Genomic DNA, 26849 nt, shown 5'->3' on the forward strand with positions numbered 1-26849 from the left:
GGGAATTTTTACCAGAAACAAAGCTGAGTTCCAACTCTGAGAAGTTGGGAGTGGTGTGTGTTAGGTCTGGGCTGGGATTGGACTGTAGAATCCCCATGGGAAGGAAAGCAAAAGGAAAAAGTTTGGGAGAGGGGAGAAGCCCTTCCTGCACTCACCCCGATGCACATTCACCTAGGCCTAGAAGCAGGGTGCAGCCACTAGGCTGGGGAGGGTCTGTGTGTGTCAAGGGTGATGTCAACAGATGCTGGACCCAGGAAGCTCTCTACCCCAAGTCAGCCTGCAGGGCCTCCAGGGACCGGCTTGCCAACAGCTGGACTTGATCACCAGCTTTCAAAGTGAGGTCACACATCTGGTGGAATAACAAGCAAACTTTGCTTTCCGGCTGTTTTTAGAGGATTTTCACAGCAGCGGCTTGAAACCGGGAAGCCACCACCTGGACCCTTGACTCTTCTTGGAGAGGCACAGCATAGGAGAGTCCACCTGTGGGTGGTTTGCAGGACGATGCTGGCCCTTCGGCGAGCTTCCGCTTTCCTGGTTCTGCTCCTCTCAGCTTTTCTGCCCCCGCCACAGTGTGCTCAGGACCCAGGCATGGTGCACTACATCTACCAGCGCTTTCGAGTCATGGAGGTAGGTGGCATCTGTGCACCTGATATGGGAACATGCCTCCCGGAAGTCGCCTTATCTTACCCACGCTTCCCTATCTACTTGGGTTTGTTTTCCCAGATAGTAAATGATAAATACATTGCTAAAGTTACACTTGAAACTTTTTATGCTCTAGTGGTTTACAGCACCAGAGTCCGGACTGCACCACTCCCCGACCTGGAGCAGGGCCTGCCTCTGTGCGGTTTTCTCTGTAAAATGGGGATGATAATGGAATGTACCTCATAAAGCTATTCTGAAGATTTAATAAATTATTCTGTTAGAACATGGCCTGGCACACTGGGAACTGTCCAAATGTTATTATTCAATAGCTCTACTTTTAAAATATGAAAATTGAAGTTGGGGGTCATTTTTTCTTCATTTTCACAATATCAGGATAATAGCTAATTTTAGCTTTTCCTCTTGTCTTTTCATGATAAACCATTAGGTCATGGTAACAAGTCATAACACTGTTGTGCCAAGAAGCTGTTATAGATTCCTTTGCCAAACTGGGTTCAGATTTAGAAATGAGCAGATTTCAGCAATGTTAGGCAGAGAGAAAGTATCTGGGCCCTCTTCTCCATATGTTGCAGCCACCACGTCATTAAACTTTGCAAAACCCAACATTTTTGCAGCATGACGAGGCTCCCAGGGACAAATGTAACACTCTGACCTACCTAGCCTTTGACATAGCCCTGGTCTTGACATTGACTATTTCATACTTAATTGCCCTGCTTTTGCACAAGTTAAATGATAAATTATCTTCTTTCAAAGACATTCTTATCTCCAATATTTATTTTCAATGTTTTTCCGAAAAATCTTAAAGTCCAAATTATTTGCTCATCTAGTTACAGTCAGGATTAAATAATTCCACAGAGCAAGCCCAGCACATTTCCTAATGTTGTCAGGACAACAGGCTGGAGTCTGGAGGCGGCTGCGGATGGAATGTCCCCAGGCCACTGGCCTCATGCTGCTTCTTCACTTGCTCTCTCCTCAGACACCTCCTCCCCACTCTCACCTCTTGAAAGTGCTGGAATTATACTCAACCACTACATGTAGCACCCACTTGCCCAACATTTTAAGATATACGTTTATATATCTATGACTAAATGCACAAAAAAGTTAAAAATTGATTCCTTAAAGTGTCAATAGTACTTTGAATTAAGAAAATAAGGGGGTGATTTTTATTTCCCCCTTTCTGATTATTTGTATTTTAAAAATCTTTTTTCTATGAACAATAGCTATTTATGTTACTTGGGTAACTTCAATAACTAGTAGTAATTTGGGAATTTATTTTCTGACTGAAGCAAGGACTGCAAAAATGTACCCAAGCAACGAGGGCATACATTCAAGACTTCCGCGAGTTCTCGAAAAACATATCCATTATGCTGGGGCAATGTCAGACCCACACGAGTGAATATAAGAGTGCAGTGGACAACCTGGCACTGAGGGTTGAACGTGCCCAACGGGAGATTGACTACCTAGAGTACCTGCGAGAAGCTGACTTGTGCGTAGAATCAGAGGACAAGATGCTGGCAGAAAAGCTAGTCCAAGAAGCTGAAGAAGAGAAAAAGATCCAGACTCTGCTGAATGCAAGTAAGAGAGCTGTGTCTTTTACACTGTCCTAGGGACTGTCACTCAGAGGTGCAGACATCGTGGGGGGTGCTGACTGAGTGTGAGAGTAATAGCTGCATGTGCACCCTTGTGTGCTATGCTGGGGGTGGGGCAGCCTTAGCAGGGAGCAGGTGTCCAGAGGAAAACCCGTTCTTAGAAAGCAGCTTTTTCTTTCACATGGCATTCCTAAGGGCCCCATGGAAGGTCAGGGCTACAGTGTCAGAGGTCAGCCCAGGTAGGGCATCTCCTGATAGACCTTGGTTTGATGGAGGCATGTGGTTATAGATCCTTCCAGGGAGAGGGACAGGTTGGTGGATTCTCCTAGAGCTCTGGGAGTAGGGAGAGGCTGCCAATGTGCTGGGCATCCCTCAGGGTCGGGGTCTGCAGTGAATGATTATTGTGTGTGCTGTTGGGATGGTGATATCTAGGGGATTCGCCTCCTATCTCGTGATGCATCAGAATGACTTCCAGGCCATTAAGAATAATGTTTAGGTGCTCAAATTAAAATAACAAGTAGCAAGCAACAAAACATTAAAAAAAAGGAAAATGTCCTACACATGAGTCCATTTTGTTAAAACCATGAGGGACACAGTTCCCCCAACAGCCTGTATTATGAGATGGTTTTATTGCAAATGGGAAAACTTTATTTATAGGCCAAGTGTGTGTGCCCCAAGTGTGAGAAACCCCATTAGGGAAGTAAGATGGAAGCTGAATGCCATCATTGTGCTAAGGGTGTCACACACCTTCTCAATGTAACCTGCATAAGACCTTCATGATTCTTCCTAAATGAGGGGACTTGTGATGTGAGTTTTGAACAAAGAAATCAGAGAAGAATGTGCAGAGGGCACATGTCACAGGTATGAGGGATTGTCCACTTTCCCACACAGATCTGCAGAAATGGCCAAGTGGCCCTGTACGGGACAGGTGAATGCGGAAGTAAGATTGAAGAGTTCAGTAGGATCCAGATAATGAAAGACCTTGCATGCTAAGGGGGTTGAATTTGACTTGAGAAACTACAGAAACCACTGAGCAATTTTAAGCAGTGACACGACATGAAGGAAGAAGGCAAGGCTAGAGAGAGGCCTGTCAGGGGAATGCTGCAGTAATTTGGGCAACAGTGATTGATGGTGCCCGCATTAAGTGTCAGTGAGATGGAGAACAGATGGGTTTGAAAGTCACTGAAAGTTGGAATCCACATGGCTCAGTGACTGATAATTAAAAGTGAAAAGAGAAGCCCTGGCTGGCATAGCTCAGTGGATTGAGCACGGGCTGGGAATCAAAGTGTTCCAGGTTCGATTCCCAGCCAGGGTACATTCCTGGGTTACAGGCCATAACCCCCAGCAACCGCACATTGATGTTTCTCTCTCTTTCTATCTCCCTCCCTTCCCTCCCTAAAAATAAATAAATAAAATCTTTAAAAAAAAAAGTGAAAAGAGAGTGAGAAGGATGCATCCAGGATGTTGAGACAGGAGACCCAAGAGGAGTTTTGGAGCTCTTATTACTCTACTATCTTGGGGGAGAGCACTTACTACTCTGAAATCTTCTAGATCGTTTATTTGCTCACTGCTTATTTTCTGCCTCCACATCTAGAACATCATCTCAATGAGAGCCTACATCCAGCATTTCATATCAGTGTTGGGTGCCAGTGCCTACAATAGTGTTAATGTTCAACAACTCTTTGTTAGTGAATAACTAAGAGAACAAATGAATGAATGCATGGAAGGTTCTCAGCACAGACAGTGGGGCTATTAGGCTTTGAAAGAAAAGATAACATGTTATCTCAGAGTCAGAAGACAGAGAGGAGGGTGTCTTATCTGTAATAGGAAGCAGTTGATCCAGGTGGTCAAATGAGTAATCCTTTTTGGCTCTGACACTGCCTTGAGATGAACTGTCCTCTGAAAGGGAAAAACTGGGCCTAAGCATGGGATGAGGGAAAGGGGGAAAGGGTAAGGATGAGCCAGCAGAGCATGAACAGAGGCTGCCCAAAATGCCAATGGGTAAGATTGGGTGCTAATGTGGCCTGAGCTAGAATGTGCCTGAACTTTTGTGCCAGGGATCAGGCGGGACTCCAACCCTGAACAGTTGTACTGAATTGGATCCCTGAGCTGCTCCTGGTCCCTGAATATCCTGAGCCCCTCAGGCCTTGAAGTTGCCCCTTGCCACTACACCTTATGCGCAGCAAGGGTCCTGAGTCTGGACTTGCTGCTTATTCAACTCTCATCCTCTACCTCATCCCTCAGACACTGGAGGCTGAAATATTCTCTCTCCTGGTTCCGTGGTGAGTGAAAACTTCTCTTTCAGCTTTCCAGAGATTGCTCCTTTCATGCCTGTTGCCTCTGGGGCCCTCATTTGGTGACTCGGTTTATGATTAACAGCCATGTTTCCCCCCTCTATTGGATGGGCCCTGTCTACATACACAGTGGGGACAGAGGAGAGAGTTGAACACACTATGTCCTGAACTAGCTCTCTTACTGCTTCTTTACTCTGGTTTTGCCTCCTACAATCCAACTGCTGTCACGCAGGGCTTCCCACCACACAAAATGGATCACATTTCTCCTCTGAGTAGAATTTTTTTTTTATCATTCACTATCCATTATCATCAACAATAAAAAAGTCCATTAGAATCTGCACTAGTCTTATATAGAGAAGACCTCTCACAAAGTGGCCCAAGCTCATGTCCAGCTTCTTAGGTTCCTATAATTTATCCAATGCAGTTGCAATTGAAAATACAAATATTGTTTTCCCCCTTTATGACTCAGAAATGCTGTGGATTCTCCGGGAAGACTTGTTGGTGGTAGGGAGGGGCAGAGGCATGAGACTCCAGGCAGTTTGGCCCGCAGAACTCCTGTAGCACCTCACTCAGTCCTCCAAGGGAGTGCTAGTACTTTCAACAATACGTGTCTATGTGTAGTTGACTGCTCAACCAGACTACGAGCCTATCACATCCCTACTTCTGTATTCCCAGGGTCTGGCTCAGGGCCTCCCATTGAGGAAGCTATAAAAATTGTCTATAAAAGAGCCCAGTTTAGGGAAAGGAAAACGTATAAACAATCACAACTGTGTGATTAGTGTTCCTTGGCCTATTATTTTCAGAGGTTCTCTGCCCAAACATAGACTTTGGAATGCCAGTTTATTCCCCTACCTTACACTGTTTTGTATTTTATATACTGTGCCCACCCTTCACTTTTTTCTTTTTCTTTTTTGCCATTTCTGTTAGTAACTATGCCTATCTTGGTTTTCTAATGCCGTGTAACAAATTGCCACTGATTTAGCAGCTTAAAGCAATACACATTTATTCTCTCAGAGTTTCTGGGGTCAGGAGTCCAGACACAGCCCAGAGCCTTTCTTCAAGGTCGCAGGAGGGAACAATCAAGGTGCTGGCTGGGCTTTGTTCTCACAGGGGGCTCAGGGCTTTTTTCCAGGCTCACGGAGGTTGTTGGCAGAATTACCACAACTTTTTCTGGGTGTAGGACTGGGGCCCTCAGCTTCTGGAGGCTACCCTTTCTGTGGGCAGCTCACAACATGGCTAGTTGCTGCTTCAAGGCCAGGAGGAGAGGGCCTGTCTTCAGGAAGTACCCAGTCCCTCTTTTAAGAGTTTATCTGATGTAAGACAGTCCCACCCATAATAATCTTCCTTTTGATTAACTCAAAATCAAGTGATTTGGCACCTTAATTGTGTCTGCAAAATCCCTTCAGCTTTATCTTATACTATAATCCTATCATATTGCCAGGTCCTGCCCTCACTGAAGGGAAGGGGATTGTGTAGGGCAAGGATGTCAAATCCATTTTCACCGGGGGCCACATCAGTGTTGCAGTTGCCTTCAAAGGGCTGAAATAGTTTTAGGACTGTATAAATGTAACTACTCCTTAACTATTAAGGAGTTGAAATTACATTCGGCCCTTTGAAGGCAACCACAAGGCTGATGTGGCCCCCAGTGAAAATGAGTTTGACACCCCTGATGTAGGGCATGCCCACTAGATGGTGGGAATCTTGGGAATTGTCTTAATAGACTTTTGCCTACCATCCTGGCTGGTATGGCTCATTGAACTGAGCGCTGGCCTGTGAACAGGTTCCATTGCTGGTCAGGGCACATGCTTGGGTTGCAGGCATTGGGGGCATGTGGGAAACAACCGATCCATGTATCTATAGCACATCAGATATTTCCCTCCCTTCCTTTCTCCCTCCACTCTCCTCTTTCTAAGAAATAAATAAATAAAACCGGACCCACCTTCTTCCTATAAGTCTTTGATCTTCCTATCTTCTAATCTTAGACTGCAGGGACTAAGCCAGCTATGGAATTTACACTAAAGTTTCTGAGACTGAAGTCTGAAGACACCTTGGGATTATGGGCTGGGGAAGAATCACCAGAGGTCACATCACAGGGTTTTGTTCATAGATACATTCTTGGCTTTTTTTTTTTTTTTTTTTTTTCCAGAAAATCTGTAGGGACAGGACAATACAACTTCCTTGGAAAAATTCAATCTTGTATCTCAAGAGATTTCAAGAAAATCCTAACATCAGTCTAAATGGTTCTTATTTATTCTGGAAATGTTTCTTGGGCAACTCTGAAGGACCAGAGACTGGGGATAATAAGATCGAGTTGCTCTGTAATGAAGCCATTCCCCATAGAGCAGTTCCTGGTCTTCAACCTTTATTTAGAAAAGATCCCCGAAGATGTTCTCATGAGTGCTACCTGAGTACATCCCGGGGATGTTTAGGGGTTATATAAAATTTTGAGAATCTTAACCTTAACAAACGCTCTATTTCTCTTTCTCCCCCTCTCCCTTCCTCTTTCTCTTCCTCTGCTACACATTCTTATACATGTGTATGTGCACATGTGGCCAGACAAAACCAAAAACACACACTTTAGAATTCAGTGAGTGAAAGTTAATTGAATACAATCTAACTTACATTTGGAAATCATTCCAAGTCTTTGATTATTTAACTCTTATTAGTACAAAGAGATTTTGCATTGCAGTTGGCAGTTTATGGCAAAGCACGTTGCCTCAGATACCCAACCAAAAGTCTTCAGCCAGTTCCACTTGGCTGCATTCTTGTGTGGATAAGAGTATTAACCTCTTGTAAATAGCTTGTAAAGGAAAATTCTCCAGGCAGTCAAAACAAGGCATTATAAAAGGTTTTATATTATTTCCTGTTTTAGTCCAACTCCTTTTATTACAAGGGTGGGCACAAGTTACCTCAAGTAACCCTCTCCCTGCTGAATTAAATAATTCATATCTTTTGTTAGATCTTCTTTGAAAGAAGAAAGTCTTTTGCTGTAAATTTAAATACCTCTGGGATCCATTCAGGTAGTATAAATGTGTGTGCCTCATATTCAAAGCCGTTAAAAACAAAATCAAAATCAAAACAAGTAAGCAAACAAAAACCCCACTGGAAGCCAAATAAAACATATCTGTGAGCCAAGTCCCAGGGCCAGTTAGTTTGCGATGAATGGAAAGAAACATTAAGATGTGTAACTCTAATTTGCAACAGATATATTGACCACAAAGGAGGAGATTGAGAGTATATACATGAGTGTGAGCAGAGGAGTGTGAGAGTGCTCTCACACACACAGGCTCTTCACCCAGAAATTGCTGCCTCTGTGGGGCCAGCAGCACTGGACGTACGTGTGCAGCTTATCCTGTGCTGTCTCCCGGAGAGTATATTAGGTCACTGTGCTGCATCCAGAAAGGCCCGTGTACACAGCACTTCTTCTGTCCATCCATCTGGAAGGCCTGTGGTCTGTGAGGATACCTCCATTCTCAACACTACAGATACTAACAGAAGGTCCCCAAGCCGATGGCTTTGGCTCCAGATTCAGTGAACATCTATTTATTCTCTCTATGACTCACTCATTTATTCATTCATTCAACAAATATCTAACTGAAGTACAGATATATGTTGGCATTGTGCCTGGTATTAGAGATGGAACATTGAATAGTGCAATACAACACCTTGTCCTCAAAGAGCTCACTGCCAGGTGAGGTAGCCACCTCAGCAAATAGGGCAACAGCCGGAATGTGACTGTTCTGATAGAGGTGGCACAGAAGCCCAAGGGGCAGGCATTAAGTAATTAAGCAAGGCCAGAGTTGCTGTGGAGATGGGGGAGACTGTGGAAGGTAGAAAGTAACCCTCAAGCTCAGTTTTAATAATAAAAAGAACCAATCAAATGGAGAAAAAAGGGCCCTTTAAGCAAATGGAACAGTAAATGGAGGCACAGAGTCCTAACTGGACTTAGGGTTGAGTAGATCTCAGATGAAGGGGGCAGTCTTGGAGCAGAGATGAAAGAACCAGACAAGAGCTCAGGTCCTTTGCGCTAAATCAGGTCAAACTTTCAAGCTATGGGAAATGAAAATGATGTAAATAATAGTAGCTAGCATTTATTAAATGCATACTGTATAGCAGGTACTCTTTAAGCATTTTTTATATTGAGCTATATCATCTAATTCTCACAACAGCTCTGTGAGATAGATTTTATAATTATCCCCACCTATGGGGAAGGAAGTCAAAGCACTGAGATGATAAGCAATTATTGCCCCCAAGGTCTCAGAGCTAACTGGTGCCAGAACTGGGATTTAAACTAAGGCAGGCTGGCTCCCACAGTACACCTCTCCCATCATCTGTTCTGTTTGATAGTGGTAAGCATGGGGGTGTCAGGACTCAGAAGGAGGTTTTTGGAGGGTCATTCTGGTCGCAGTGTACAGAACAGACTGTGGTAGGGGAGGTTGAGTGTGCACATAAGGGCTAGAGAGGTCATCTCCAGGCCTGCCACTGAAGCACTCAAGATGGGAGCCCTCTGTTCTGAGACTAGATGTCTGCACCCACAAGGCTCAGCTGCTTCTGATTTTATTGAGGGACACATATGAATGTTACTGAACAGCAAATGGGGTCCTGCTGCTCGCCGCCGCCCTCTAGGCAAAATTCGGGAAGAAAAGCTTTGGCAATAAAGGAAAGGAGTCTTTATTCAAAAGCTACACAATTTTGGAATAATGACTTCCCACATGTATTAGTCACTTAAGCCTATCCATTAAGGCTAAACTCTTTAACATCTGAGTTCTCCTATCATTCCGCCTGTTGGTTTTTAATTATATTATTTCTGTAGGGTTAGTTTACAGACTAAAACAACATAAGATACAAAAGCTACACAATTTTGGAAGAATGGCAGGCTTCTGCCTCAGACCTCATCCCCTCTAGGGCACCCAAAGAAGAATAACCCTGCCACCCTCTCCCAGGCCAGCCCAATCCTAGGCTGCACCTGGAGTTTCTTCTCCTATCCAAAACCTATCCAAATTATCATCCTTTGGAAAACACAAGAAGCTGTAGCATGATCAAACAGGCATTCTTGAGGAATCGAGACTGAGAGACAGTCTCTGCCCTCTTCTTATCTTAAACCTTCTGGCCCATAATTCCATGGGCTGTAGAGGTATTCAGCTTCTCGGCCAATCCCATCCTAGACCATTTATCATTGCCTTGGGCAACCTCCTCCTACAGCCCCTCCCTGCTCCTCCCCAGTGATCTGATCAGATCTCTCTATATTAGGAATACCATGTCAATCCTCTTGGTTGCTATTTGATGATGAGTCCTACTCCCAAACAGCTTGGTTTAAATTATTCCTTTAAAACCTGTTCTAGAAGGGTCAATTTTCTTCCCCCACCTTCCTTATTTTTAACTCTTGACTTTTCTTCATTTACTGTTAAACAACACTCCTTCGCTTTCCTCTGGTGTTCTTCGTTAGCAGAAGAGTTGCACACATTTTCCTGTGCTAGAAATCTCAGGGGCATCTCTTTTGCCCTTATCTGACCAGGTACCATATCAAGTAGATTCTTCCTTCTGAATACCTCTTAAATGTAATCTTTCCATCTGTACCACTCTCTCATCATCATCCCTGCTCTTGATGACTGTAAGAGCCTCCTAACTGATCTTCTGGCTTCCAGGCTCTTGCTGGTCCAGAGCTGGCTTCCTCCTATACTGCCATCAGTATTATCTTGCTAGAGTTACTTCATCATTGCCTTATCAACTTTGATGGCAACCACAACCTACAAACTAAAGCAAACCCCATAAAATAACATAAAGAAAGCCCTTACAACCTGACTTAGCTTTCTTTAAACAATTTGTCACGTTATTCTCTATGAAAGTAATACCTACTGATTAAATAAAAACTGAATATTGTATATACTATATTTATTGTATTTACTTTTATTGTAAAAGTACATAGCAAGCCAACCTGAATACAGCAACTTTGAACATTTTGTCTTCGTCTTTTACCATTGCTTTCTTTCTCCATCTGTGCTCTATGCTGGGTCTGATCTGCTATTCTGAAAACATGAAATATACCCTGTGCATGCCTGCATTATTCATGCTGTGTTCCCCAAGTCTATTGTAGTGCATGGAACAGAGTAGAAATCAGTACTTTTTACCTTGAGTAGTTTATTAGATAGTGGAAGAAACTATTCATATTTTCCAGAGATTGCATTAAGTACTTTTTATCTGTTATTTTTTCCAAGCCCATGACAACCCTGCTGTATAGAGACCATTATGACTTCTTTTCAGATGAAGAAACTGTGGCTCAGAGTGTTTCATGCAGTTCATGTTCCTCCCACTTCCCTGCTGCATCCAGAGCATCCATCACCCCTGAGACACACTAGATTCATCTCAGCCTTCATCTCTGCTCACCATCCCTTCACCATCCCCCGAGCCAGTTACCTGTTGCCACAATGATGCTGCATAACAAAACACTCTGAAAGTGACCAGTCAAAACAAAAATCACTTGTTATTTCTCAGGAGTCTACAGGGCAGCTGGATAGCCCTGTTGGTCTGGGCCAGGCTTGGCCACTCTCGTCTGTGTTTCCTAGTGGCACATTGCCTAGGGATGGTTGGTTGAGGATGGCTTCAGCAGGGATGGCTTGGAGCTCCACGTGATCTCTAATATTTGAGAAGGTGAGCCTGGGCTTGTTCTCATGGTAGAGACAGACGTTTCAGAGAGGGGGCACGGGCACACCAAGATGTGGTCACTTTTACCAATTTTTTTTGCCCAGAGCAAGTTCCATGTCTGGCTCCAGAGCCCACCCTTCCCCTGGAACCTCTAGTAGCATTTACAAGGCTTTTGGTCTTGACACTCTGCCAACAGGCAGTAATCAAGATGAGTTTTTAAGTTTACAAACTTCTCCATGAGAGCAGTGAATCGGGCATTGGTGTGATTGATGGTTTTGAGAGGAGATCAAAGAACCAAGTGAGAAGACTACTGTAAAGTTCAGGTTCAGGAGAGCAGGCCCTAGACTTTGAGAAAGGATGGCAAGAACAGAATGAAATCAGATTGATCTCACAGGAAGAATCCCTGGTGAATGTCAAAATGACCTTGTTTTCTAATAAGGCAAATGGGAGAATGTCAGTACCATAACTAGAAATTGAGGACATTTCTATCCTTTTTAGTTTACTCTTTGATTACAGGAGGAAAAAACACTATGCAAAAAAAAAAAGAAAAAGCTCAGTTTTTAAATGAAAAATAAATAAAAGCATAATTATAATCATAATATAATTCTTGTAATGCTTAAATGTTGCAACTGTCAGGTATTTGGTATGAGCAGGAGCCGTGTGATCAGACATTCCCCAGAGCACGGCCCCCTCCCGTGCATCACTTCCCATCAGCGTGCACCAGCCTGGATGCTCTCGGACAGTATCCTCCAACTTTCAGTCTTGGGACCCTTTACATTTTAGAAGTTATCAGAACCATAAAGAGTTTCTTTGAATTGAAGTTATATCTGTTAATATTTACCTTATTCATCCTTAAAATATAGAAATTGCAACATGTGGCAGATGGCGTTCTAATACAAGACATACAGCAGTGAGTATAACAAGTTAGCCAAAGCCCTGCCCTCCTGGGGTTTACTTTCTGTTGAGGGGAGTCAAACAGTAAAGGTGTTAAAGACAAACGTATAACCTGTCAGGTAGGGGATAGTAAACACTCTGGAGGAAAATCAGTTAAGGTAAGGAGTTATGAAGAGCGGGCCTCTTCCAGAAGAGGCATGCGAAGGAGGTCGGCTGTGTGGGCTCCAGCTCTGGGGCCCCAGGGCGGAAGCAGGCAGGACTCAGATGGCACCACTTTCAGTTTCCGTGCTCCCGCATGGGTTCTCAACTCAGGGCTGTCGAGCAACACGCAGCCATGCAAGCAACTTTTCTTCCTCATAATCTATGCTAATCACCAATAAAGAGAAGCTGTCAGGGCTCTGTACTGGGTGCCATGGAATACTTTGAATTTAGTGCTGGGCACCTAGAAAAGCCTCTAATGTGGATTTACCAAAGAGTTCTTATAACTCACCAACACCTAGGGCGTTTATTGTATTCCAGGCCTTGTTTAAGCCCTGGGTTCACAGCCCTGCAAAGCCACCCCCTGTGGCGCACTGAGACCCATTTCCTATCACCCAGGCACTCAGATCATGCAATAAGACCTGCTTATGTCCACACACACCTCTTGCTATTCAAATGAATTTTATTTCTAAGTTGGCATCGCAGGAGCTGGGGTGGCAGATTTAGACACTAACTAATGCTGTGCTGTCTGAATTGAATTAATTCCAGAATTTGGGTGCTAAGACTGAATAGGAGAGAGATATGTATTGTGTCCCAGGCACTGTGGATAAAAACACAAATAAGACACGGTCTCTGCCTGAAGTGCTTGCAAGGAGACAAAGTGAATAAGCAATTCCAAGTCGGTATGATGGACGCCCTGGAAGAGAAAGGGCTGCACAGAATGCCTTGGACACAGGAGGCACAACCAACTGCCCTGCGGGGGTCTGCGAGTTTGGGTTCAAGGACAAATAGATGTAGCCCAAGGTGGCAAAGGTGAGCTGAGGGCAAGTCCAGGCAAAGTCTAAAACTTCTGAGAGGCCACAGCAAGTATGGTGACTAGTGACTTGTCTAGTGTGGTGGGGAAGTGACAAAAGAAGTCAGATGAAGGACCTTGAGTGCCATGCTGAGATATCTGGAACTTATTCTGTGGGGGAAAAGCATGAAATGGCCCTAATTTCTAGAACAAGTAAGTTCACGTTGACAATGTCACTGTAACTGCTTGAAGCAGTGTAATTGACTAGTCACCCCAAAGCTGTCATCTTCCTCATCCCAGTTTCTAACATCACACCTGTCATTTGATGGGCATTAACAACTGTTTATTAACAGGAATACAATTCAGGTGCTTGAAAAAGTCAAGTTTGATAACAGGTTTTCAGGAAGCAGTCAAAATGTTTATGGTTTTATAGCAATTCTCTCCTTTTTAATAAGTGCAGCCCTCTTCTTCCCAAGCAAACAAGTCCTCCCTTCCCTGTCACTATCTCACACAATCTGTCACCCTGTCCTTGAGTTTGGTTTATTACCCTGTTCCCTCCGATCTAATCATTATTAAGACCTGACTTCTCTTTTTCTGTTTCTTGAATCTATACTCCTTGTCCTATGTCATTGTTATTTAGATACCTCTCATCCGGATTATACTTACAGATGCTCCACCTGTCCTTCCGTGACTCCTCCCCCACCACTGCCCCCAGTCCGTTCTCTACCAACATCCAGACTAATGTCCTAAAACAACTCCTACTGAGTCACTTCCCTGTGGAAGGACAAGTCTCACCAGGTCTGGAGAGTGTTGTCATTAAATAAGGGGGAAAGTATTTTTTAAAAATTCAAATAAGTGATCTTCGTATATGAATTCACTGTGAGGGCTTGGGCCAAATTCTATCCTAATTGCTCGTCTGCAATTCTGCCTGAGGGAGAAAGGACAGCGTTTCATTCTTTGGTTTGCAGGTAGAACCTTACATGTCATTGTCTCTGTTAAATAATTTGCATCTTGGCTGGACTCAAAGGTTTTACATTTATTTCCTATCCTTCCTTTTCCTGCAGCTAATTATCTCTTCTCAAGGGCAGCACAGCAGAGTCTCGACCTACCCTTTCACTCAAACACTGGAAGTATATTCTCCCCAAATTCCACAAAGAGGAATGTATAAAAATCATAAACTATATGCCCTGAAAAAAACTATAGACAGCATCCAGCCTAAACCCCTCCTTCTACTGCTGGAAAAGCTCAGCTAAGGCTGATTGACAAGGGACTTTCAGGGAGACACAGAGAGAACCCAAGACCGAGTTCAGACCCCTCAGGGCTCTGATTGTGTCGTGGGCTCCATCTACCAAGGACGGGATAGGAGAACAGAGGGAGCAAGCACATGGGGAAAACTGTTCTTTTTTCCCCCAGAACTCTTTCCCTGATCTAATTCATCCATCAACACTCTCTTTGTTTTGCTGTTTCTCCAGGGACTCTGCATTAGCATGGAGGCATAGAAGGAGAACAGATTTCTGTGCTAGTTTCTGATGTATTTTTTTTTAAATTTCTCAATTACAGTTAACACCCAGAATTATATTAGTTTTAGGTGTACAGCATAGTGGTTAGACATTCCTAAGCCTTATGAGGTGATCCCCTTGATAAGTCCAGTACCCACCTGGTGCCATATATAGTTGTTACATTATTGATTATATTCCCTATGCTGTATGTTACATCCCTGTGACTAGTTTGTAACTGCCAACTTGTACTTCTGCATTTTAAATGAACATTTTCTTATGGGTGAGACATTGAACGTGCCTTGCTCTTAGACATAATCCCTCTCAGCTGTGCTGCAAGCCTGCAGACTTTCCTCCCAGAAGGATGGGCAGGCTGGGTGCTTCCTTGACCAGGCAGGTATCATTGCCCTGTGAATAGGTCCCAGGGAGGCTACTGCCCTCACCCACCCCTCCCCTGGCATATCCAGACTCACCTACTCTCCATTCCTTCCCCCCCCCCCCCCCCCCCACACACCCTTCTACCATGTCCCTGGGGCTGGCTGGAGATGTCCTGGCTGGTCCTGCCTCCTGGCTCAGATTGAGCCCAAGGGCCCATAGCTCTGTGGCATATCCAAGAAACTTATCCAAGTAACTTATCCAAGTTTTAGTTTTTTTTCACTTGGGAAAAAGAGATTAAAATATCTACCACTTGGGCTTATTGGAAGAATTGGATACATTATTCTAAATAAAGTACCTATCACAGTACTAGGCACATTGTATGTATTTATAGATATTTATTAACTTCTCAAGCCTTTGTGCTTTTCAATAGGGGACAGTTTCTAAACTTCTCTAATATTTCTCTTCTTCCCCATTAAAGGTATCTGTGATGCAGGCTTTAACCCTCATTCATTCACACCCTGTGAGCACCAGAGAATATGGGAGGAACAGACCATTTACATAAGACAACATGAGCTTGTAAAACTGAAAAACTGGGGTCTGGCAGGGAGGGGCTCTGGTCAATAGAAGTCTACTCCTCCTCCACGCCACAGCCTGCAGCCCCCTGAGCTCAGTGTGGCTGAGGATCCCCCATTGGCTCCTCATCGAGTGCATAGGTTCCCAGCTAGCCCAGGCTTCCCTGCCTTCCTCTGGGGGTTGGCTTCCTCTAATGCAGGCCGGCTGGGACCAAGATGACCCAGAGGCCACAGGGAAGCAACCCCTAAAGCTGGCAAATATATCAGCTGGGGGGCAGAGTAGCAACTGATGGCTGAGAGACTCCTACAGCTCTGTCCCAAAGTCAGGCTTTGGCCACACTGGGGGCCGGGCAAGTTCTCTGGTCATCTGGGAGCACACAGTGACAACGTGGCCACTGAAAGGACTGACGTCCCTGGGACCTGGCTTTCCCACCTAAGGTTGCTCCTTGTCTCTACTCCTACCAGAGGTTCCTTTGATGAGAACCTTGTGTCAGATTTTTAAATGAAATAATGGATTTGAAAGTATCTTAAAAGCTTTAAAGTACTTTACAAATAGTATTTACTTAAGACAGGACTTATGATCACAGTTCCGGATATGCAGCACTAGAATAGATCCTAGAAAAACATCTATTTGAATGAAGTGATTTTCCTCATTAATTCAATAGATAGTTATTGAACCCATTAAACGCTGAGTTGGGCAGTAGGGTACCATAGTAAACACTAAGACAAAGGCCCTGCTTTTGTGGAGCTTGCAGTGTAGTGGGGAGAAGGGCAGTAAGCTAATAAATAAAACAGATAACATAATTACAGAATGTGATAACTGATCTCAAGAAAATAGGAAAAGATGCTATAGGCTATAGAACATCATCTTAAATTTAGATGCAGTAGTCTCCGGAAGCTTCTTAAAGAGATGATATTGAAACTGTGACTTGAAAGATGAGTAGGAACAGACTGTGGAAGGATCAAGAAAAACATCATTCCGGGCAGAAAGAATTGCAAATGCAAGAGCCCTGAAGCAGAAACAAATTTGACATCCTCCCAGAATAGCAAGAAAGCCAATGCAGTCCCAAAGCACTGAGCAAGGGGGAGATGAGTAGATGATGAAGTCCCAGAAATAGGCAGCAGCCACATCACATAGGTCCTTTAAGACAGTGTTCCCCAATCCCCAGGCCACAGACCAGTCCCAATCAGTGACCTGTTAGGAACCGAACCATGAAGGAAGCTTGTGTGAGCCTCCCACCTCCAGCCTGAGCTCTGCCTCCTGCCCCTGCCCCCCCCCCCGCCCCACTCCCGCCAGTGGGAAAACTGGTCCCTGGTGCCAAGAAGGTTGGAGACTGCTGCTTTAGGACAGGGTCAAGGGTTAGAATGTTCTTGTAAAAGTGACAGGAGAGAGGATTTAGTAAGTCGGTCACATAATTCATGCTTTTAAGCAAATCACTCCTACTGTCTTGTGGAGAAGATACTGTAGTTAAACAAGAGTAAAATCAGGAAGAGAAGTTAGAGACTATTTTCATGATCTAGGAGGAGAATATTCAAGGAATACAAAGGAAGAGGAGGTGGGAAGATGGGGAGAGAGATGCATTTGAGCATTTTAATTAATATTTAACATCATATCTTAAAGATAAGCTTTACTATCAGAACTTGCTGGTGGTGGGGAAATGGAGGAAAAGAAATGAACCATGACTTCTAGAAAAGAAACTTGTTTGATGGTTCTTGCCAGAAATGGGAAGAATAAAATAAAGGAAATTTGTGGCATAAAAGCAGGGGTTCTACTTTAGACAGGGTAAATGGAAAGATATCCAAGTAGGGACATTGAATAGGCAGTTGAATAAATGCGTCTGAGACTAAGTAGACATCAAAATAGGATATTATTCCAGATACAAATTTGGAATTCATTGTTATTTAGAATTCATATGGAATTCAGAGCCATGAGATAAAACAAGGTGACTTGGGAAGTGATGGCAGATAAAGAAAAGAAGAGATATGAGGACAGAGCACTTAAAGGTAGAAGATGAGGAAGAACCAGCCATGGATGCCAAGAAAGAAATCCAGAAAGATGGGAGGACAAACAAAAGGAGGGGTGCTCCAAAGTCAAGAAAAGAAGGAGTTTCAAGTGGGAGATGGTGGTCAAGTAATGAAATTTTGCTGAGAATTTGAGTAGGTTGAAGACTGAGAATTGACCCTTGGATTTGTCAATGTGAAGCTTGTCAACTGACAACCTTGACAAGAACTGATTCAGTGGGGTGGGCAGGGAACTTCAGATCACTGATGAACTGAAGTTTAAAGTAGCTGAGAAGATAATTGGAGGTGAAGTGAAGGAAGTCCTCTTTTTTTTTTTTAAAGATTTTATTTATTTATTTTTTAGAGAGGGAAGGGAGAGAAATAGAGAGAGAGAGAGAGAAACATCAATGTGCGGTTGCTGGGGGTTATGGCCTGCAACCCAGGCATGTACCCTGGCTGGGAATCGAACCTGGGACACTTTGGTTCTCAGCCCACGCTCAATCCACTGAGCTACGCCAGCTAGAGCTGGAAGTCCTCTTTTAAGGGGTTTTATTGTAAAGTGGAGCAGAGAAATGGAGCCACACTAAAAGTTCTGTTTACTGAGGGGAATGATCTAATAGGGAGGGGGGACTATTGTCATAGGGGTGGGGAGATAATTTTAGGTGCTAAATCCTTGAGTAGTAGAGAGGGGATTAGATCCACTGAAAATGTACTGAGTAGGAGGGAAGACAGAAAGTATGGGTTTAGGTGCAATTGGTAGATTTGGTGGTCGGTAAATTCATTCATTCATTTATTTGTTCATCCCTTCCTTCAGTAAATAGTGGCCAATGTGTTAGTTGCTATCCAAGGGGCAAGACATGCAGTGATGAATGGGCAGTAAGACAAAGCTCCTGTCCTTATGGAGTTTACACTCTATTGATGGCAGTCAAGCAATAAATGTAAACATTAATGTATGATAGGTCAGATAGAAGATAAGAAGCACTCTTGAGAAAAATTAACTAGAGCAAAGGGGCTATGTATGGAGAGCTAGAGAAAAGGTTGCCATTTTTTTTATCAGGTTGTCAGAAAAAGCTTCAATGATCAGGGAACATTTGAGAACAGCTGTAAAGGAAGCAAGAGAGGAAGTCATGTAGATGTCTCGGGGAAGATAGCTAAGTTGCAAGCAGAGGGAACAAAAAGTGTCTACTTTCTGAGGCAGGAGAGAGCTTGACACAATTTGAGGAACAGTAAGGAGGCCAGTGTGGCTGAACAAAATGAACAAGGCAGTAGAGTTGTAGGAGACAAGATAAGAGAGGCAGTGAGGGGAATAGCTCACAAATGCCCCTGAAGGCAAAACCTTGAGCATTACTCTCCGTGAGATGGGAAGTCACTTGTGAGTTTTGAGCAGACATGTGACATGATGTGACTTACAGTTTTACAAAACTCCCTTTGGCTGGAAATGGACAATGGGGGTCAAGAATGGAGGTGTGGTCACCATGTGGGAGTCTATTGCAGTAACTTAGGTAAGAGATGTAGTTCTCAGATTGCTCCTATTTTTGCAGTAAAATAAGAGGCAAGAACTTCATGAGAGCAAGAAGGGAATGATGGAGGCTTAAGGAAAGAGAAAGTATGATAATGGAGGATGATGATTTGATTAAGGAAGTATGGTAGAATTTTTACCCAAACATCTGACAGTAACAAATAGTTTGCTTAAAATTCTTACTTACCTCAGAACCTGTACTGTGGGACTTCTCTGTGCACCTTTCTTTCTTGTGTCCAGTTTCTCTCCCTTCACCTGTTTTTTGTCCTCTAGCTCTAGACAACCTCCAGTTGGCCTATAGAACCCAAGCATTTATTAAGCAGAAAATGACAACCTACTGTCACATCCAGCTTTTTATACCAAAGCCTATGGAAGGACTTCAGGAGACCCCATTTTTCTTAAGAGATGGTTATACAAGTCTATCATGCTACCACCTCACCCTCTAGTCAGTGAGGGAGTCCCATAGAGTTCCATGCTCTTGTTCAGACCATCTTCTCCTGTCCACAGTACAGACCTCATCAGGATTTCAGGGAGACCACAGGATTCTTCATGCTCTCTAGAAAGACCAGGACTCCCTGTTTCCATGACATCACTCACCTCACAATAGACTGCCTAACAGAGCAGTCCCAACGTCAAGTCCTTAATTAGAACTGATGACCCAGTTTTCCTGAAATGATCAGTAGAACTCATCTTGACCCAAAATTCTAAGACTCTAAGGTCTTCTGGAAAATAACATGTTTAGGGCCAGGTGGAAATGGCTTACACCACTTCTGTCCACATCTTGCTGGACAGAACGCCAGTCAGTGGGTGCAGCCTAAAAACAAGGAAGCTGCAAATATGTAACTAGGGATGAGGAAAATGAAGTGGCATTTGATGAACACATACAGACATTGTCTCTGCCAGGAGCAGACAGAGAAAAGACAAGTAGGCACACAGAGACAGTGGTGACACAAAGCTCAAGGAGAAAGAAATCTTCAGAAAGGAGGAACTGATCATGATGTCATGCTTCAGAAAGGTCAAATAGGATATAGACATAAAAGGTCTGATTTTTCAGCTGGGAAGTGCCTGGGAACATTATGAAGGGTTTCTGTGAAGTTATGGTGACATGAAAGAATGGGAGGTGAGGAAGTAGGTACAGAGAGTACAGGCTATTCTGTAAGATAATCTAGTGAAGTAACCAGAAGAGGGTGCCTATTGAGGGAGAATTGTTTTTAATGCAGGCAAGATGTTTATAAGCTAAAGTACTTGTAGTGAAGGAAAAAGTCAAGATAACAGGAAGGTGTTAATCATCAAGGAGGTCTAGGAAAAACTAGGAAAGGGCAAGGCCAGAGCACAGTGAATATATTAGTCTTGGACAGGAGGAATGACATGGCCTCTTCTGAGACATGTGGGAGGGTAACAAGGGTAGGAACAACTAGAGAAAAGTTTGTAAGTGAGAGAAAGGAAGTGAAGGGAGTTCATGTCTAATGGTGTTTATTTTTCAAAGCGTTAATCTGTTGTTTTGAAAGGAATGATGGGGTGGTCATAGGGGGGATTTATCAATAAGATAGCTGTTATATGGTGATTATAGTGGGGAGGAAGGTCAGCGGAAGTGGGAGAGGGTATAAAGGGGATAAATGGTAATGGAAAAAATACAATTAAGAAAAGATAGCTGCTATGTGGAAGATGGGGAGGCAAGGGCTAACCATGAAAAGCAGTATTGTGTTTAGGGCTCAGCTGAGGTTGGAGACCCCTAATGTGTAGTGGTACCAATATGCACCATTGTGAGGTTTTCTCCACCAACACACAGCTCTTCAGAGCAGAGGCAGATGTCTGAACTGAATTTTGTAGAGTGAATATGGTGGAATAACTAGGGATTGGCAGGTGATAGGGCTGCTTAGAGAGCTGTTACAGAGGTCTAGGATGCATAGGAAAGGAAGTGACGCCAAGAGAGGGCTGATGGCCTGGGAGAGAGTAGAGGTCAAGGGATGGGGCGGCATGAGGAAATGGAAGAGCAGAAGAGGTGAGAGCAAAGGAGTGAGAAATGAAAGGATTAGATGTTATTGTTGCAGAAGGTAGGATGTTAGAGTTTTAGATGGATAATATGGAGCAGCTCTGGGGGTGGGGGGATCCAGAGTATGACCACGGGAGAAGGTTACTGAAGCGGTTTGAAAGTAAGGTGCTGTGGAGTTGAAGAAGTTGAGGTGCTCAGAGGCTCTTCACACATATGGGGGAGTGTCCTGGAAAATACTCAATGATTTAGACTAGAAGGAGTTGATAGCATGAGATACAAAGACAGAAGGTTTTTTGCATCAAAGTGGAAGGATAATAGTCTGAATAGTGGAAGTGGCAAGGAGGAGCTAGGAAAATATGAACCTCTCTTTTCATTTCATCTTCCTCAATGTAGTTTATGCCCTAATCATCCTGTTTGAACTTTTGAAATATTCTTCTAATTGGTTTCCCTGATTTTTGCCTCTCTCGTGTACCCAGCATACATGACTGCCAACTTAATTAATCTTGTTGAACAGCCTTGACCATTGCTCACTCTTGCTCAAAATCTGCAGTAGCTCCCTATGTGCCAGTAGAATAAAATCCATCTTCCTTAGCCCCACCCTTGAGATTCCAGGCACAGAGCTGGTTTCAATCTATTGTACTGCTTTGATTTATGCATTTAATTTGAGGCAGTATCAAGTACTTAGTTGGTATGGGTTTAAATTTGATGTTACCTTATTAATACTAATCTTGGAGGACTTTCCCAGATATGTTTTTTTTTAACTGTCAGGAATGTTCTTCCCACTATCTCAGAATGTCATCCTTCAAGGGCCAATTCAAATGAAGGTTAACCTCTGCCTCAAATGACATCTCTGTTCTCTGTTCTTCTTGTGCAAGAAATTTCACATTAAGCTTTATATTCTAGTTAGTAATAGTAAGCAAGAACCAATCCTAATTTATCATTGTACCTCAGCCCATTGCACCCCCAGCTCATAACACCTGGGTCAGTATCTTGCCTTTGTAGGTATCCAATGTCTACTGACTAAATGCATGAATACATTCATGAATAAATAAACAAATGGATGAATAGAGCTCTTATGATGCTATAGTAGTTTAAGGGCCAGAATCCTTCACCAGAAGATGATCTCCTGAAGGTATAGGGTTGATTTTATATAATATATGGTGGGGCAAAAGTAGGTTTATCTGGAAAACCTACTTTTGTATTATATGGAAAATACATATGTATGAAAAAGTTGTTTGTATGGAAAATAATACAACAATTAATAAATAATAATGTAAGAATAAATGCTTGTGTCTCACGCACTCACAATTGTAAACCTGCTTTTGCCCCATCCTGTATGTGCATGTATATACACAGAGAGAGAGAGAGAGACAGAGAGGGACACAGAGAGAGACAGAGAGAGATTTTGCATAGAGTAGAAAAGAGATCTGTTGCTTCTAAAATACTGTGGAACAAATACCCCCCAAACTGAGTGACTTAAAACAATAATCATTTATTCTCATGGATCTGTGATTGAGGGTTTGAATGAGGGATTGAATAGATCTGTGATCTAGGCTGGGCTTATTTGGGGTGATTTGGTTTTGTTTCAAATGTCTCTTATCCTAACTGAGGCATGATTTTTTTTTCATGGCAGTGTCAGAAATATAGTTTTTTACCCTCAATATTTAGCACTGTTCTGGGAGCATTACACACTAAGAACACAGAGATTTAGATACACAATAAAATCTTGGCAAGTGGAGTTGAAATAGGCAGCTTCACACCTAAGTTACACCTGTGTCAACCTCAAAGCGCTCCAGGCAGGGGTGTCCAACCCCTGGCCCAGGGACCACATGCAGCCCAGGATGGCTATGAATGCAGCCCAACACAAAATCGTAAATTTACTTACAACATTATGAGATTTTGTGTGTGTGTGATTATGTGTCACAGTGTATTTAATATGTGGCCTAAGACAACTCTTCTTCCAGTGTGGCCCAGAGATGCCAAAAGGTTGGACACCCCTGCCTGAACAGGGCCTCTGACAGCAAATAGCTGTCCTGATGAGTAACAGGCTGACTCTTCTAGGTGTGCAGCCACTCACTTAGCAGAGATCTGTTTGGTGATTTAATTCTTTGATTCTTGAATCATACCATAAATTGTCATTGATCTATATGTGATAACTTCATTCTAGACATTAAAGGGGGTAGAAAACCATCTGTAGGAAAAGCAGACACCTCATGTTTGTAAAGTAACCTCCCTTTTCTCCTGTTTGGCCAGGCTGTGACAACATGCTAACAGGCATAAAGTCTCTGAAAATAGTGAAGAAGACTGTGGACACACATGGCTCTTGGATGAAAGATGCTGTCAGCAACTCTCCCAAGGTTTATCTCTTAATTGGATCCAGAAACAACACTGTTTGGGAATTTGCAAACATGCGGGCGCTCATGGAGGATAGTACCAAGCCAGGCCCCCGGAAGCTCATCTTAACACATTCCTGGCAGGGAACAGGCCAAGTGATTTACCAAGGCTTCCTATTTTTTCATAACCAAGGGACTCCCAATGAGATAATCAAATACAATCTGCAGAAGAGGACTGTGGAAGACCGAATGCTGCTCCCGGGAGGAGCAGGCCGAGCACTGGTCTACCAGCACTCCCCATCAACTTACATTGACTTGGCTGTGGATGAGCATGGGCTCTGGGCCATCCACTCAGGGCCAGGCATCCATGGCCATTTGGTTCTCACCAAAATTGAGCCTGGCACACTGGGAGTGGAACACTCATGGGACACTCCATGTGGAAGCCAGGATGCCGAAGCTGCGTTCCTCTTGTGTGGGGTTCTTTACGTGGTCTATAGTTCTGGTGGCCATGGCCTGCATCGCATCACCTGTGTCTATGACCCACGAGGCACTATCAGAGAGGAAGATCTGCCCAACTTGTTCTTTCCCAGGCGGCCAAGAAGTCACTCCATGATCCATTACAATGCCAGAGATAAGCAGCTCTATGCCTGGAATGATGGAAACCAGATCATTTACAAGCTCCAGACAAAGAGAAAGCAGCCTCTAAAGTAATGCATTACTTCCAGGAGGGAGAGGCCTTGGCCCTGGAAGCTGCTCTTGAGGACATAAATGCCACAGCCCCTTTTACAATATTGTATCCCTCTAATCACATACAGTGATAAGGTCCAGAAGTCAAAATGCATGTGTATTCTCCCTGATGTTACTGCCTTAGAGACCTTCCAAGAGCTTGAATGAGAGTCTGTCATTCAGAAATTTCAACAAATTCTAACCCATCCAAACCTCCTGGCACTCAAAGCCTTCTGCATTCTGATCCAGCTTACTTCCAGCCTTTTCTTTTACTAGCATTTACTCTAACTCCACCCACCCCACCCCTCCAAGCAGTTAGAAATGTGGGTCACCCCTACTACTCCTGGCGTTTCTCTCCTCTGGCCTTTGCTCAAACTCTTTCCTCTTTTACAAATGCCTTTTGATATTCTTCTATTTTTACTCCCCAAGTAAAGTACTATTTTTTATTGATGTTTAATCTCAATTTTCCCTAGCTCTGCCTCTCCATCAAGCTAGATAGGTATAATAATAAGGTAACTACATTAACATTTGAAAACCACTTTCCAGGCATGAAGTGTTTGTACCTATGTTACATCACTTAATTCTTACCTTAGTCTTGTATGTGGAGCAAATCTTTGTAGTTGCCATTTTAGAGATGAGGCAAGCTTAGGTGAGCCATTCAAAGTAACATAGCTACAAAATAAAAGTTAGAGCTAAATACTGCAAATCCCATCATTTTTTCATTGCCCAAGGAAGCATCAAATACAAGGGAGGACCCCCCCAAAACAGGAATTATCTTCTGGAGGGCTGGCCCCTTGTAGTACATGCTTCACCCCACTAGGTAGATGTTCTAGGAATCCATCTGTATCAGTGTACCAATTGGCGTTGTTGTTAGAGGCTATGTTTGGCTTCAGGGAATTTTTCTGAAGACCCTGTCAATGGGTTTATCTATTTCATGATGAGTGATTTATCAGCACACTGGCCCACACCACACTGAGTATTCAGCAGTTTTTTGACCTAAGATGGCATGACCATGGTGCCCCACCCTCCCTATTCACCCTATCTCACCCCAAGGGACTTTTTTTTTGTTTCTCCAGATGAAACAAGATCTCGAAGGGAAATGTTTTGCCAATGTGGAAGAGGTGAAACAAACAAATGGCAGAAGCATTAAAAAGCATCAAAATCAAGGAGTTCAAAAACTGTTTTGAGCAGTGGAAAAATGTCTCAATAGGTGTATTGTATCAAATGGAGAGTACTTTGAAGGTGCCTGAAGTTTAAACATGTAAGAATAAATACACAACTTTTTATAAATAAATTGCAGTTTTTGGGGTCCCTCCTTATATGTATGTTTGTTAATCAAAACTTTTATAAACAATATGTTCATTATTTTATACTAAAAATAGTGGTCTGCCCCTTTAACTACTTTTCATGTCCACATAAGACCTTCCTATAGGATTTCAAAAGCTACTTGCTCCAGAATACCAGCCTGAGGGTGAGGACCCTACCTCTAGCCTCCTCTTGTCTAACTTTCCCTGCATCTCTCTTCTTGCTTGAGATACAATAAAACTGACACTAAGCAAACAAATCTGATCAGGGTGTATTTGCCTACATATCTTCAAGCAAAGCAGTTTCAGGGCCTGGGCTTACCGTGAGCAATTCCCGACACACTGAGTCCCTTGGTAAATATTCTGACTCTGGATGGAAGCCAGAGAGCCTCCAAGTGACTCCCTGCCACAGCAGGCGTGCCATGTGCCACAGGGGATGGAGGGCAGCTGTGCTGGGCCAGCGGGACTCCTTCAAAATCTTTCCCACACGTTCGTCCAATTCAGCCGGGTTTGGGTCACAAGTGCGGGCTGTGGTGCCAGTCTGTGTCATGTGCTGAGGCCTCTGTCTTTCCAGGTTGGTCACATGAGAGGGCTTGCTTTGTACACTTGCAGCTGTTTCCAGACTCTGCCAGGCTCAGGCCAGGGCCACAAGCAGTGAAGAGAGGTTTCCCCCCAGCTTTAGTATTTGAGTAGATCTTTGACAGAATAGAATTACTCACTTCATGGATAGAGTACAATTACCCACCATGCTAATAGAGCAATACAGCAAGCCAAATCCACTGTGGAATGAAGCAGCTATGAATAAACATGATGGTATTATCCTCTCCAAGAGTTTGGGGACATTACCTACCCTATAGGTAAAAGAAGATTACCTATTTCACAGGGATAAAGAATGTGAGCTGCCTCACAGAGGAGGGTAGAGCATAGTTATTAGCGAGTGGAGTCATGTGCGAGTCCCAGGCACATTGTTCCTTTGGAGGCACAGAGAAGTTGACTTTCATTTGTGATATGCTTTGAATGAATAGTTTTTTAGGGTGCACTTTTCACTAACAATGCACTCTGGCACCTTAAAGTCCTGCAGCTAGAATCACTCTTTTAGGTCAAAACATTTTTCTCCAGGAAGCTCCTGTTAATGTGCCATTTTTGTATACTTTTTGGAGCTACCTTTCAGCTCTGGGGTTTTTGTTGGATTTTAGTCTGGATCAAAGTCCGTATGACCCATACTGATGGTCCTTAAACTTTACTGCACATAAGAATCACCTGAGGAGCTTTTTAAAATCCTAATGACAGGCCATAACTCCAGACCATCGAATCAGAACCTCTGGAGGTGGGACCCAGATGCATTTTTAAGTCCCCTCCTCCAAAGTGGTTTCAAAGTGCAAATAAGCTGAAGAGCCAGTGACTTAAAAAGTGATTGTAAAAAATTAATTGCATCATTCTGAGAACGGATCAGCATT

At 43.4% G+C, this 26849-nt stretch overlaps 1 protein-coding gene across 1 annotated transcript; it reads left to right on the forward strand.

Moving 5' to 3' along the window:
- OLFML1 (olfactomedin like 1) lies at positions 1-24846 on the forward strand. The gene is made up of 3 exons (XM_028514590.2): positions 1-627; positions 1947-2235; positions 23283-24846. The coding sequence occupies exons 1-3, from the start codon at positions 502-504 to the stop codon at positions 24071-24073; spliced, it is 1206 nt and encodes a 401-aa protein (XP_028370391.1). The 5' UTR covers positions 1-501; the 3' UTR covers positions 24074-24846.
- Positions 24847-26849: the final 2003 nt, after the last annotated feature.

This window comes from Phyllostomus discolor, chromosome 6 (assembly GCF_004126475.2).
Source record: "Phyllostomus discolor isolate MPI-MPIP mPhyDis1 chromosome 6, mPhyDis1.pri.v3, whole genome shotgun sequence".
NCBI classification, from domain to species: Eukaryota; Metazoa; Chordata; class Mammalia; order Chiroptera; family Phyllostomidae; genus Phyllostomus; species Phyllostomus discolor.